General features: G+C 39.9%; 2 protein-coding genes across 5 annotated transcripts in view; one reads left to right on the top strand and one right to left on the bottom strand.

Moving 5' to 3' along the window:
• The window catches only part of LOC110831854 (uncharacterized), a 42,431-nt gene that overhangs the window by 2,317 nt on the left and 26,410 nt on the right, over positions 1-13,704 (top strand). The gene's annotated exons all lie outside the window — the stretch shown is intronic.
• LOC110831853 (potassium channel subfamily K member 6) overlaps positions 1-13,704 on the bottom strand; it is a 33,879-nt gene that overhangs the window by 9,121 nt on the left and 11,054 nt on the right. For 3 of the 4 annotated variants that reach the window (XR_015535969.1, XR_015535972.1, XM_087351992.1), the window contains exon 1: positions 1,880-3,205. The exons of the other annotated variant lie outside the window; for it this stretch is intronic. Coding sequence is in view for 1 of the 3 variants with exons in the window: in XM_087351992.1 (XP_087208118.1) it covers positions 1,880-2,135 (256 nt within the window). In the remaining 2 variants the exon portion in view is untranslated. Of the gene's footprint in view, positions 1-1,879; positions 3,206-13,704 lie in introns of those variants that run through there. 4 annotated transcript variants of the gene reach the window in all.

The raw sequence follows: 13,704 nt of genomic DNA, 5'->3' as shown, positions 1-13,704 counted from the left end.
AATTACTTGTCTGCTGCTATGCTAATTGGCGGTCATTGCATGTAATCTCATCACTCGCCCTGACACGAAGCTAGCCTCTGTAACTGGCTTTTGAACAAGCTCTTCCAGCTCCAATCCAGCAACCATTGACGTTTATTGTACAACGGGAACAGCTCTTGGGTTGATCGATGGTTCGGTCTTCACAGATGTCCGTGACGTATGTTATTTTACAACGCTGGCAAACGAGAGTTCTGCAGTCTACATTTTGCAGGAGCATATTTTTTTTTGTTTATTAAAACGTCCGTTATTTCAGACAGATTTATACGCATAACGAATCACTCAAAAAAATCGTCTTTCCCATATCGGATTTCCGAAGCTGAGGTTAATATGAGATCGAAATAGATAAGGCGTCATGATTTTGGAAGACGAGCAGGGAGGTAAGTGATAGGAAATTACAGTGACCAGTAGCCCGTTATTACATTATTAGTGTAGACTAGGGATGGGCAGTTATTTTTACCCGGATGCAGTATGGGCTGTTTCGATGTGACTGCGGACAGGAAACCTTCGTAAGAAAAAAATCATTGCTTACAAAAGAGTTATCAACTGTTTGTGCTGATTGAATATAACTTATATACGCCCTATATCAAAGCAAACAAATATAATATCAGTAATTATTTCAGATGCGATACCCACAATTTTGGCTGTGTTCTCACTTGTTTAACCTCATTTTGAGAAGGCTCCAATCGACTTTCTTAGGTACAGTAACTTATAGCAGGACTACATCAACAATTTCATTTCCGTAAATATTTCGATGGTTTTATTTTTACAGCGCCAATAGGCTGTAGTAGGCCTACTATTTAAGAGCAAACGCAAAAGAAAACCAGGCCGGACTGATATTTATGATGAACCGCAGTTTGGTTACCCCTGAGCAAGAGCAATTGAGGGAAACAATGAAAGGTCTTAGTTGGAACAGCAGGTCCTTTGGGACGATTGAAATATCCTGTTCTAAAACAGTAACCATTTTGTTATTTTCGACTTAAATTTGCTATAAACAGTACATCAACGAATGACCGATTGACAGACTCCGTCATTGGTCATGGTGGATGAACCTGTCCACAGGCGTTCACACAAATTTGACGTAAGTCTGTTAGTACTTCAGCTGCTTTCCGGACTCACCATCCTCTATTTACCAGCTGAAATCGGGTTTGCTGAGATTATGTATGAATGCATCACTGTGTCCGTCAACAAGGAAATGGTCTCTCACTCTATCGACCTATATTGACAAACCACGAAATGAACCGTTTATCGTGTTTATTCCTCCACTAATTGTCTACATACGAAAGAGCAGACTCCATTTCCTGGGGGGGGGGGGGGGGGGGGGGGGGGTTGAACAGTATTTTTAACTGGATCAGAACTTTGGCCCTGAAAATGAGAAAACGTACATGACGTTTCAACAAAGAAGGAAGCAATCAAGAAACGTCATAGTTCATTGCATCCGTGATATTTTTATGCCATTGAAATGATAATGGGTTATTTTTAAACACTAGGCCTACATTTTATGTTTACAAATTTGGCTTCATGGAAGAAGGGCCTATCCCTTAGGTGTTTTCAAATATAAACGTTGTTAGTGAGACTAATATGTTTTTTCACGTTGTGAAACTCGATTACGTTTAATAGTTTTCGACTAATTACGTTCGTGCAACAGTAACGCCATATACGTTTTTCCAGGAGGCACGAAGAAAATCTCGTCCCGATCATTGGCCACTGGTACCATTGGTAGGTTTTCTCAGTATCTCCAGGTCATTACCGGAATATTGTCTTAAATCAGGTCGCGACTGTTTTCATTTCTCACTATTCCCACCGTAGAAGATGGAGCGAAATAAATGAATGCTGAACATACCTGAGACACATGGATAAGTTTCGAGGAATGTCCGCCTTGTTCTGGCGAGAGCAGATTTAACCGACTTCTCCTCTGGAGCTTCAAGAGCAGCAAACACTACACCCCCGGTGATGAGGTACACCACGTAGAATACTAGGTACAGCATAAGCAAGAGCGAACTACGTCGCACTCCTAAAACTTGCCGTATATGAGCCCGCTGTTGGCGAAGCATCATTTGCCGCTCTTCGTCGGGTGTCTTCGACGGATACATAGTCATGACGGCGAAGGTAAAACACGTCGGTTACGTTTCAAAATGTCGATATGCTTTAATTTATTGAGTGGGGTTTCTGCGATGGATACGTTATCATCGATATTTTCGATATACGTTCCTACATGATGGTTACCTTATCTTTGATGTTTGAAATGTTACTTGATTCTCTATTGTACGATAAAACGAATGTTCGCACTCTATTTTACGAAACCTCTTAAGTGTTGCAAACAAATCTCTCAGCCCGAAGTATTATGTTCTAAAATGCTGTGAGGCATTTTGCAACAGCAAAATTGGTTTAAATGTAAGATGCTCTTATGACAGAAACACAAAACACAACACTTATTTCATCGTTCCCATTTCGGTGGTATATAACTGAATACTGAAGTGATTTTGTTTTTTAAATATGTTCTCGAAATATATTTTCGTTTTCTATGAATACCTTCGTTGTGGTTACTGTTTTTTTAGAATGATGATGATTCTGTGGCATTTTATGCCTGCTTTCAAGTCTTCTTTTCTTCACTTTCTTGATAAAATCACATTTCACCACTGTCTGATTATAGGCTATAATAAATTAATGGAATATATTACTACTTAGGTTGCGAATGATCACCACAATTGGCTAATGAAACGAACACTGTTTTAATAACTTACGTTGCCCCCCGTTTATAAATGACAGGTTCACTGCGCTGCTGTAATCACAAACCTGTTGAATGAATTTGTGATCTGTTATGCCATCATCAATCTTGAGTCGTCGTGCATAATTACGAGACGTATGGTATGGCTGGGGATTAATTACTTTCAGCAGTGTGTTTTGGTTTCGACGGAAGACGAACAGTTGGTTGCTTTGTTACAGGATTTGAATATAAAATGATACGATGACGTTTTGATGGCGGTGTTGTTCACCTGGTGTCAGCTAAAAGGGCTGGAAATCTGTTCTGTACAGCTACCCCACATGTTGTTAAGGCAAGCTACACACGTCAGACGAAACAAATGAGTTGAAACTAGAATGTGCTGTCTCTTCTTGAATTGCTGACACAACTGGCTGAGAAAATGAAGATGTGAGTTATTCATCGGCTGCCTTTTATCACTTCATGTGGGGGAAAGAGAGGCAGTGTGTACAGAGATCCCCCGTCGAACAGATAACTATTCTCGCACGTGACTTAATGCTTCAACTTGTTTTTCGAATTGACCTCCAGTTTCTTCTTTGGTTTATGTAACCAGTTAGGGGAGAATTCCCTGGTGATGTGAGCAGAGAGGTGTCGCAAGTAACAGAATTATGTATGACGCAGGCTGGGCTCGAGGCTTCTAACCCCACTCGCGGAGGGCTGTTCATCCTCATGTTTATTGGTTCATTGGTTAATGGATTTAATATCCGTTCACTAGCTTTTATTCTTTTCTTTTCGATAAACTGGTTTAGTAGACAGGTGTTTGAATTGTTATAAAATTATAGACATTAAAAACAGTAGTAATTTTTCTGGAAATACGCCGAAAAAGAAAATGTTTTGAGTTATTTCAAGAACTGTCCCACTATCTTGGCAGCCTGTTACTACTGACAGCATCCAGATTTCAGAATTTGCAAAGAACCCATGTGCAAATACTGGAAACGCGGATTTGAGTGATTTGTTGTTGCTATTATTATTATTATTATCAGCAGCAGCAGCGTATTCAGTAATAATGGAGATAATAATAGGCCTAATAATGATAATGAGCATAAAAGTAACACTACACGCTACGTCAAAAAGACACAAGTAAATGGATCGTCCCTAGGCATTATTTAAGGCGAATAGTAAAATTCCATCCGCCTTTAATTCGTGGGAGATGGACTCCGGTACTCACGGGATAATATACTGGAGGCCGAGTTGTACACGACGTGGTAGCAAAGAGAAAAATACCAACGACTTCCCGGTAATTGAAATCCGATGGTCGTTTCCATAGTTCATCCTGTACTTTGAGTTATCAGCAATAACATTAACTTTGTTTTCTATTTTCGAAGTTTAAAATACAGATGTGGCGTATTTCGCGTGCCTTCCCTGCAAGGGAACAGCCTACAGCCTGCCAGTGTGTACTTTGCCATTATGTCCGTGCTTTCAGAAGTGCGTGACGTCCTTATCGATGTAAACACTGCAGGGAGTAGAAGAAGTGGAAAATATTTCCAAATAGTTTGCTATAGACCAATTTGCCTCTTTGTGTTGCGAAAGTATACTTCCGTAGTAGAACATTCTTATTCCAGAAAGGGGTTGTTTAACAGCTTGCCTGCAATTCACGACTGTAGTCGGTAGATATCCAGGCAACAGCACTTCCCCACATCTGGTCTTACAGGCAGTAGCGCCAATGCGCTCACGTAATTACTCTTATCGCAAGGTTAATGCGTTTTATTGGGATAATTACGTAAGATAACGAAACTGGCTCTATGACATGTTTTCCTCTTTGTCTGCGTAACTGATCTATAGATTACTCTGATGAAAATAGTTACTTGTAACAAAAGTTACGACAATGTATAACACCTACGTTTATTCGTCATTTCTTCATAATATGTTTCTGCCCGTCTGTCCGTACGTACGTTTCGTTTTCGAAAATGCTCCACAAATTTGGTGAATTTACTTTTGGAGTGTCTTGTGTTTTATATGCATCTCAGGCTAAACATTGTAGAATGATTTCAAATGGCTTATCGCACAAAGAACAAATAATACAGGACATAAAATAGAGACGTCATTAAAATCTACAGCTTTGTTGAAGAAAATCGATTTTGTTAATATTTAACGAAATTATAGAAAAATAATTTTTTGACTCTGTGCACTGTGGTATCTGCAGTTTAGTTATCTTTGCAACAATAGGCCTATATTTGAATCTGCAAACCCATCTCTGGTTTTTTAAAAACAGATACAACAGCAACATTGGAACGGTATGATCTAAAGTTTGCGTAAAATGCAGATTCAGTTATATAGTTTCAAATCTAATAAACGACAGCCAAAATAATACGGCACATTTTTTTTACTGTTTTCTTGTATTCTATTATATATGCGTCAGATTTAAAACATTATGAATAAATGATCCACTTCTTAATTTGATCAGTATTTTATCTGCCAAACTTTGCACAATGAATCACTTAATCAATTAATTTTAATTTTAATTTCATACAAAGTAGAATGTATACTGGCTTGAAACGACCCCTCCCCCGATTACCAAATTTTATGGAAATCCATAAAATTATTTCGGCGATTAAACTCGCGGAAGAATACAGACACAACACATGAATTTATGCACTTCATTCAGATAAGAGAATCAGTATGATTATTCTTAACCATCTTGCCATATTCGATGGTACATACCGCCAACAACTGATACGTACAAAGTGGTAAAATAACCGAATAACCAACGAGCCCGGTTAAGAAACTGTTATCAGCTGACGTGTAGGGTTTCGTTCCGTGAACCTCGTGGGTCGAGTAATTGCGTTGCACATTGCATTACACCTGTGCTCTGGGATACAGAACAAGCCCACACATCGAGTGTGATGGACTGGAAACGACAACTTGACAGACCGACAGCCGTTTCATTACACTCGGGCAACGACAATGTTCTCACAGTGGGGTGTCTAAAAGTATATTGTGAGATAGCTCTGCTGTAAGTCGTAACAGACAGTCCTAGTATCGTAACCCGAGGCAACCCGTTGTAACGGGGTTTTGACGTAGATAAGAGCAAGCAAAGCTGCAGATGGGGATTGTAGGAAGATGTACACCAGCTTGAAGTAGGCCCACGTCCGCAATGCCGTCTTCGGGATTTTTAATGTGTCGCCGGTCCTCTTCAGTAAATATAATCGCTGTGATAAACTTTATTTTTTTGTTTTGATAAATTTTCTATCAGCTTCATGTACTGATACGAATCAAAATTGAAACAGAAAACCTGTTTGTTGGACCCTCAGGTTGAGCTAGCCTCAAACTTGGTCCAGGGGGCCCAACTGATAGGTCCTTTACCAGTTTTTTATCTGATGACAAAAGAGAAATCCAGCTTTCGAAACAACTTTACAATTTATACGATCGATAATGTCCAAAAGAGCAGTTTATCGCATTTTAACGTATAGTATTCACGAACCTTCAAACCATAGGCAGCCATTCAATAATTTTGGAGATCAGTTATGAAAACTGGCTGACTCGACGGCATATTACACGTTTATTTTGTGACAGCATAACACAAGGACAGGGAAACAGTTCTGACATTAACTTTTGAGAATTTTCTCCCCGAATGTATCCTAGAGAACAGAATGGAGAAGTCGTTTCTCTCCTGCTGTTTTCCCACATGTTGGTATTTTGCGATTCTAAGCATAGAAATAATGATCTCTTGAATCTTGACTCTCACACATGTGACAGGTGAAAATGCCTCAATCAAATGTGTCGCCAAGCACATCGTAATGAGTGTTCCGAACTACAGAAATTATCTTTATCAGGACTCGAACTCATGACAGATTTTCGGGGCTGTGGCCGCTATTCCTGTAATCAAAACAGCTTTGGTCTTGGCGATGTTCTTCCTTCGTGCTTAGGTACAGAAACCATTCTCACCGGGTTTGGAACCCAGGACAGTCTTTCTGAGGTTTGACATTTTTTTAAAATCTCTTCTTGGTTTCAAGAAAGAATCATAAAAAGTTTGGTGCAATTCGGTATATCCATTCTAGAGTTTATAAGCGAACGCACACGTTTTCAGTATTCAGATTCATTATCTGTTTTTGTTTAGTAAAAGAATAAACATTCAAGCTCGGGTCGTCAACACCGTAAGTTTTATCACGGTTAAGAATCACTGTTTTCCAAGGTAAACTGCGAGCTGCTGTTCCAAAACAGTTTTTCTTCTCGCGCATTAAATAGCTGCTAATTTTCTATCTCGTCAGGGATAAACATTTCCATTAAGAGGAGTTAATCAGTAAGCTAGTCGTAAAATGAGCATTAAACACGCTTTCGCTCTAGGATTGGCACCAAAGGGTTTAAGCAGGCACGAAACAGAATCTCTTTTATTTATCCTTAGTAGCATTATAAATCAACTGAGACGTTACAGCGACTGAAACAGTTAAGTTAGTAAAAAAACATAAAACAGTACAACAGTGAACGTTGTCTTTTTCGCGTTGCAGTGTAGAAACGCGTGCTGCAGTCTGCATACAGAATAGAACCGATTGAACACTGGGATCAGGGGTTTGAATCTCCTACAGAAATTGTTGGAGGTGTAAGTTGTGGAGGGCTTTCCGCCATCCAAGAAGTTCCACCGAATTTACAACAGATTAAATGAAATAAGAGCTTAAACTCCTGAATTAGAAGTGTAAAGGGTTGATTAAGAAAAAAGACACACGAAAAAAGAAAATGATATTCCATATTTATATTATTTTTTTATTTAGTGCTCTGTCTGACGACAGGTCCATATGAACAGGATCCTTCCATCCTTTTCTCGGACTGGGACCTGTTCATATACGTTCTTGGCAGATGATCCAGAAGTGGTTTGCCATTGCCTTCTTCTGTGTGTGAATGGAGTAATTGTTGGGATGCCACGGAGGAAAACTCCGTGTTGCCTAGACCACGGCCTTGTCCAACACAAGTTATAAATTCGGGCACCGCCGGGAATCGAACCCGAGACCCCAGGATTACAAGGCCAGCGTTATAACCGCTAGACCACCGTACTATGCATTAAGTAATTTAAAAAAATTCGACTGCTTTCTTACAGAAAATTAGCAAGCTAGAACCTGATATCCTTGCTCAGATTTTCATTAGTCCTTCTGACAAATGCAGTGAAAAAAAACACGCCGACAGCTTACTTCCTTGTCCGTATTAGTTCTCCGTCCACGATCACACATCACATTTAACCCCAAATAACCTCTGCAGGGGATCTCTTTCTGCCTTCCATCCAACACCGCAGCCGAACGGATAGCATTTCTGCTTCATGTTTGGCAGACCCGGACTCAAGCCTCGGACCAGATTCAGCTATCCTGAGCATTTTACTTTTTTCCTTAGTACCTGCAGGTAAATTCCAGGATAGTACCTTAAATTAGGTCAGACTATATACTTCCTGATCCTTTCCAATTCATCATTTACTGATAATATTTTCATTCGACTTTGTACAATGTAAGCAGTTGAACGCGTCGTCATATAAACCTACTAGCCAACTAAAATGGATGGGCAACTTTATTCTTGTATCAAGAATTCTTTGAAGTGTAATGGTGGAGAATCGATCTTTTGGGTCGCGACTCTTAGGCACGTGGATATCTCGCGTCCTGGGTTTAATGCCTCCGAGATTACTGCAACTAACTGGATTGTGAGTAAGTGAGTGGCCTTCTAAACGATATCAACATCGAGACTTAAGCTCGTCGGAAGAAGCCTTAAAGATGGAGGCATTGTTTCTCCGAAACATTGGCATCTACCGACAAATTCACACGGCGTCAAAACCCAGAATAACGTTATCATCTTGTCAAGATATGATTGGGATTGGGTATTGTTAGGTCCATTGTAGGGACAAATACTTGTTTTGAAGAAGTCGTGTTTTCATATATATTGTGTTGCTTATTTAATCAGTTACTTTACATCGCTATAAAATTAATGCACCGTCGAATTGGGTTTGGTAGATGATAGTGTGGTAAGAGAAATCAAGCATTTTCTATATTAATGACGTTCTATAAGAAATTAAGGAAACGTTCTGAGAGACTGTCAGGATTCATGTCACCGTCCGGAACTTGCACATGGTACCTCCGTAATACTAGTAGAATCTGTAAAAAAGAACTGGCTAGTTTGTTCCTTTCCATACCCATACCGGTGTGCGAACTCTTGTCTACAACTACCACTATCTGGACCAAGATGGCTGACTTCTACCAGGCTACACGGCGCAACAACCCAGAAGTCAGCCACCTTCATATTCGTCTTCGTAAGAATTTGAAATCTCACTATCAGGCCATTCGTAAAACCACTCTGCCGAGATTTCTATTGTACATACTTTCCAGGTGAATAATTCCTTGTAACAGAACACTGACCTATCTTTGTAAACGCTTAGCTGTTATCAGCACAGAATAATCCTCTACTTCACTCGACATCACGGTTCTAGGTGCGTCGTTGCATAACCTGCTTTGGTGATGTGACATGAACGGTTAGAAGGACCGTGGGTGCTATAAGCCTACTGACAGTTTTCTGTGGGACCGAACAAACCCTACCGCGGGATGCCATCCGAACACCCAAGGCTGTGGCGTGTTCGTCTGTGAAGGTGAAGCACAATTGTTTTCAGCGGAATTTAAAGGGTTTGTTTGACTTTACCCTGAAGCGAAGTAAATCTTGTATGTGTCCCGAATAATCTGAATTTGACGTCAACATGCATAGTTTCTTGGTCATCTCATTGGTGTGTTATTGAACGAATAAAACTTTTAACCCACTTATTCTAAATTTAGGGAGGATTTACGGTCACTGGGGGCCTTAATTCCACTAAAGTCACAGAAGGATGCGCTAGGACAATTATAAGCTTATCAGATACTTAAAATCAAGGAAAATTTATAACATGCAATACTATGTAGTCTACGTGTTGTATTGCTGTAGATTTGCATGCGTGAAATGGATGGATAGACCGATTTATAGGTATCCCAGCACCTGTTACAGGTTTGTTATTGAAAATTTTTGCAGCTCATCAGTGCCGAGTGTAATCGTTTCTATCGTTGGCGACTTTAAAACAGATTACAAGTGTTATTCATGCAAGAAACTTGGCTGTAAGACGCGGTCATTAACACGATCTATTTATAATCTGGGTTAAAATTATTGATACATGAGTAAATGCTACAAATAAATTGACCTCCCAATGCAAAAGGGCATCTTCGTTATAGTCTAACAAGCCTGGTTCTTGTTCACCATTTTCGATTTCGCTATCTTATCTTTGGCTCAGCAGACTACCAATTTGCCTGCCTTCTTCTCTTACATCCGATATGTGTGTTAGCAACAGAGGCTTGTTTTCGCCTAAGCTATTATTGGTTGTCTTAATCCAGACGTTAACGATTTTGAATGCCTTTTGAAATTAAATTGGCGCACAGGATACTTAATTACGACTCGAGCAAAACAATCTTTCCTTATCAAAGAAAGAAAGAAACCGTTATTTAAAAAAACAAGAGAAAATAACTTTAAAATCAGAGGCTAGATTTGTTTCAGCATCCTCTCTTTAGGTTATTTGTGATTACTGCTACAGTATGCTCTCAAGAAATGCAGAAACCATATTCCGTAAATGAAAGGTAATTCCTCATATTCAGGGTCTGTTGCTCACAGGATAATTTGTAAATTATTTTAGTGTAGATTATTGTCTCGACACCAGCGACCTTTTTGCTGTGAACTGATGTTCATTCCCGTGTCCGCATTTTGCCATTTCTACCTCTGAAGAAACTAATCAATTTCCACATGTGACAATCATAACCGCAAAGCATTGCACACATTGAAAATTAACGTGGGTTTTGTGGTCAGTCAATTCTATGATCACCTTTACCATGACGGCGGTTGTAATGGTGAGTTATATAGATATAACATTTGATGACTGAGTGACTGTTATATTCTGAAGAATGATTGTGGTCCATGGAATTAGTCGTATTTACTTTTGTTTTAAAATAACATTGCTCGAATTTTCTAAGCGTTGACCATTGCTGCATGCCATATCCAAAAATAAACATTAAACGTCGGTCAATATCTAGCAGACTGCACAGCGCAGCATCCAGGAAGCCGACTATGTCATAAAGGAAATGCAAAGTAGAAAGCTAAAATATTAATTTAAATAAAATTCTGTTTGTGCAACTTCCATCTCGGCTTTGCTTTAAGATTTGTTGTTTATTTATCTGTTCAACGACGCTTTTTTCAGCTGTAGACGCCATTTAGCGCTTAGTGGGAAGATAGTTACTGCCGTTGATGAGTTCGATTGAGTGATGGAATTGTATCTGCTATCACGGCATGTGTATGGAAGGACTGAAGAAAATCACTAAATCTCTTGACGTAGAGAAATTTTAACTAAAATTTACGCTGTCACTGTTTCTATAAGCCATACATTCGTGAAATCCTAACAAGGGTGTCTTGGATATAAAGGCAACTGGAGCGTGAAACGTTGCATAGTTAATAACACTTTTTTCTTTGTCTGAACATTCCTGTATGCCTTTCTGACGTAATGATAAACACAAAGAAACGTTAACTTGAAGAGGGTATTTTGTGGGTTGTAGCGCCGTGTGATCTGACGATTGCAGCAGACACCTCTGAAATATCGGTAAACGTCTGCCAGATTACGAGGTGCGATCGGAAAGTTTCCAGACTGCGCGTATATATATATATATATATATATATATATATATATATATATATATATAAACCGTACACTTATCTCAGGTATTAAATTCATCCATCACCCTCGAAGTAGTTCCCCTGGGAGTGAACACAACGATCCCAGCGCCGCTGCCAAGCCTGGAAGCATCCCTGGAAATCTTTCTTTGTCAGCCTGTCAAGCACCATCTGCGATTCTGCCTGAATCTCTTCTATCGTCTCAAATCTCCTTCCCTTTAGCTGAATTTTCATCTTTGGGAAGAGGAAGAAGTCACACGGCGAATAAGGAGGGTGCGGGATGACGGCCATGGTGTTTGAGGCCAAAAACTGCCGAACTTTGAGGGCGGTGTGCGCTGGCGCGTTGTCATGATGCAGCAGCCAGTTGTGGTTGCGCCACTTTGACGGCCGCTTCCTTCCTTTAGAATCAGCTGACAGGTCCCATAGCCTATCCCAACAATGTCGCACAAGTCGTTGATGGTACGACGTCGATCTTCGTGAATGGCCTGCCGAATCTTCGTAACATTTTCGGGCGTTGTGCTCGAAGATGGTCGTCCAGAACGCTCGTCATCATCGACAGAGGTTCGGCCATTTTTAAAACGTGAATGCCACACAAAAGTTTGTGCACGACCCATTGCGGACTCCCCAAATGCTTGCTTTAGCATTTTATAGGTTTTTGGCGAGTCTTTGGCAAGAGATTCAGGCAGAATCGCAGATGGTGCTTGACAGGCTGACAAAGAAAGATTTCCAGGGATGCTTCCAGGCTTGGCAGCGGCGCTGGGATCGTTGTGTTCACTCCCAGGGGAACTACTTCGAGGGTGATGGATGAATTTAATACCTGAGATAAGTGTACGGGTTTTTATACGCGCAGTCTGGAAACCTTCCGATCGCACCTCTTACACAGCATTACAACCCAGAAGACAGCCATCTTCATACCCGCCGTCGCCAGAACCTGAAATCGTACAAATGTTAATTATCATCTGATAACCATACAATGCAATATGCATACTGCGGTCTGTATGCCAGACCCAGTCCCTGAACTGGATTTTAATGGTGCATAAGACAGTAGGATGTTACATTATATAACTGTAACACTCCATGAAGTTTGGTTTGCATCTGAGATTGAAATTCTGAGGTCGACGTGGCTTCCCCTGAGAGTTCAGTAACGCGATATGACTCCTCGTATATTTGCATCTCGCTTTGACGCCGACGTTGATTACTTGGAAGATACGAAATGGAATTCACCGAACTGTGCTTTAGGGAAGATCCGAAGTTTATAAACGACTTCTCTTCGCTTATAATCTGGCGGAATTCTGAACAGAAAATTAAATAAATGAGCAGCTGTTTTCTGAACTACTAAATGGCGAGCGTTAGTAGTTGCTCAACTTCTCGCTTTATATGAAATTAAAACATTCATAACACATTTCTGAAAGTTTAATCTAACGTTTGCATCTGATATTGTTATCATCGTTTTAGAAATATTTTATGTTTTAAGATGCATTTTGTCTTGCCTTTGGCATGTTCTGAGCATGACTTGAGTAAAGTAGACTGTGGGGTTTTAATGTCTCCATAGAATTGGTAGTGATGTAAAACTAAAAGGCTGACCAGTTACATCGAAACATCAATAACACAAGCAGACTATGCAGAAGCCTTTCGGAGTGCCATAGCTAGATTCTGATGATGAGAATGGACGTCGTGATACGGTGCTAACACAATTTCAAATTAACAAGCTGTTCCGGAGTGCTGTCCGGACGTGGTTTAGGTAGAAATACATTCAACGGCTTCAGAGTCAAAACACTTTGAGAGCTTCGGCAAATAACAATGTTACATATAACAGAGGTTTATAGCGCGCAAACCTCCTACCTCTTCGTAAATCTCGTCTGAACTTACTTTACCTTTTAAAAGTTCGTATTCATCAATGACAATTTAATTTAAAGCTTCTAAGGTGCGTCGTGTAGATACGTAGTTTTATTGACTTTTTGAAGCCCAAAACTCATTTAAAAACAATTTAATAAATTAGTTCCTACCGCATAGAAAACAGCGCGTGTCCATTACGAACAATGACATTAATGTTGTTCAAGGAAATAATCATACAAAATCCATAAATTTACTATATGGGGAAAATGTAGAGTTTATCATTTGGTAAATTAGATGGTGCAATATAGTTACCACTGGGCTTCAAAGGCCTGGTCTGTAACTTATAGATTGATGAACGTATCGGAAGGAGCCAAACACATGTCGAGTTATTTTCTGCAGGACCGAATGTATAAGGCATTTTGTTAAAGTAA

Source organism: Zootermopsis nevadensis, unplaced genomic scaffold (assembly GCF_977971745.1).
Source record: "Zootermopsis nevadensis isolate Lab colony 2312 unplaced genomic scaffold, Znev_1.0 Znev_ptg000002l, whole genome shotgun sequence".
Classification (NCBI taxonomy): domain Eukaryota; kingdom Metazoa; phylum Arthropoda; class Insecta; order Blattodea; family Termopsidae; genus Zootermopsis; species Zootermopsis nevadensis.
Note: the sequence above shows the minus strand (reverse complement) of the source record. Positions and strands in the feature narration are given on the sequence as shown.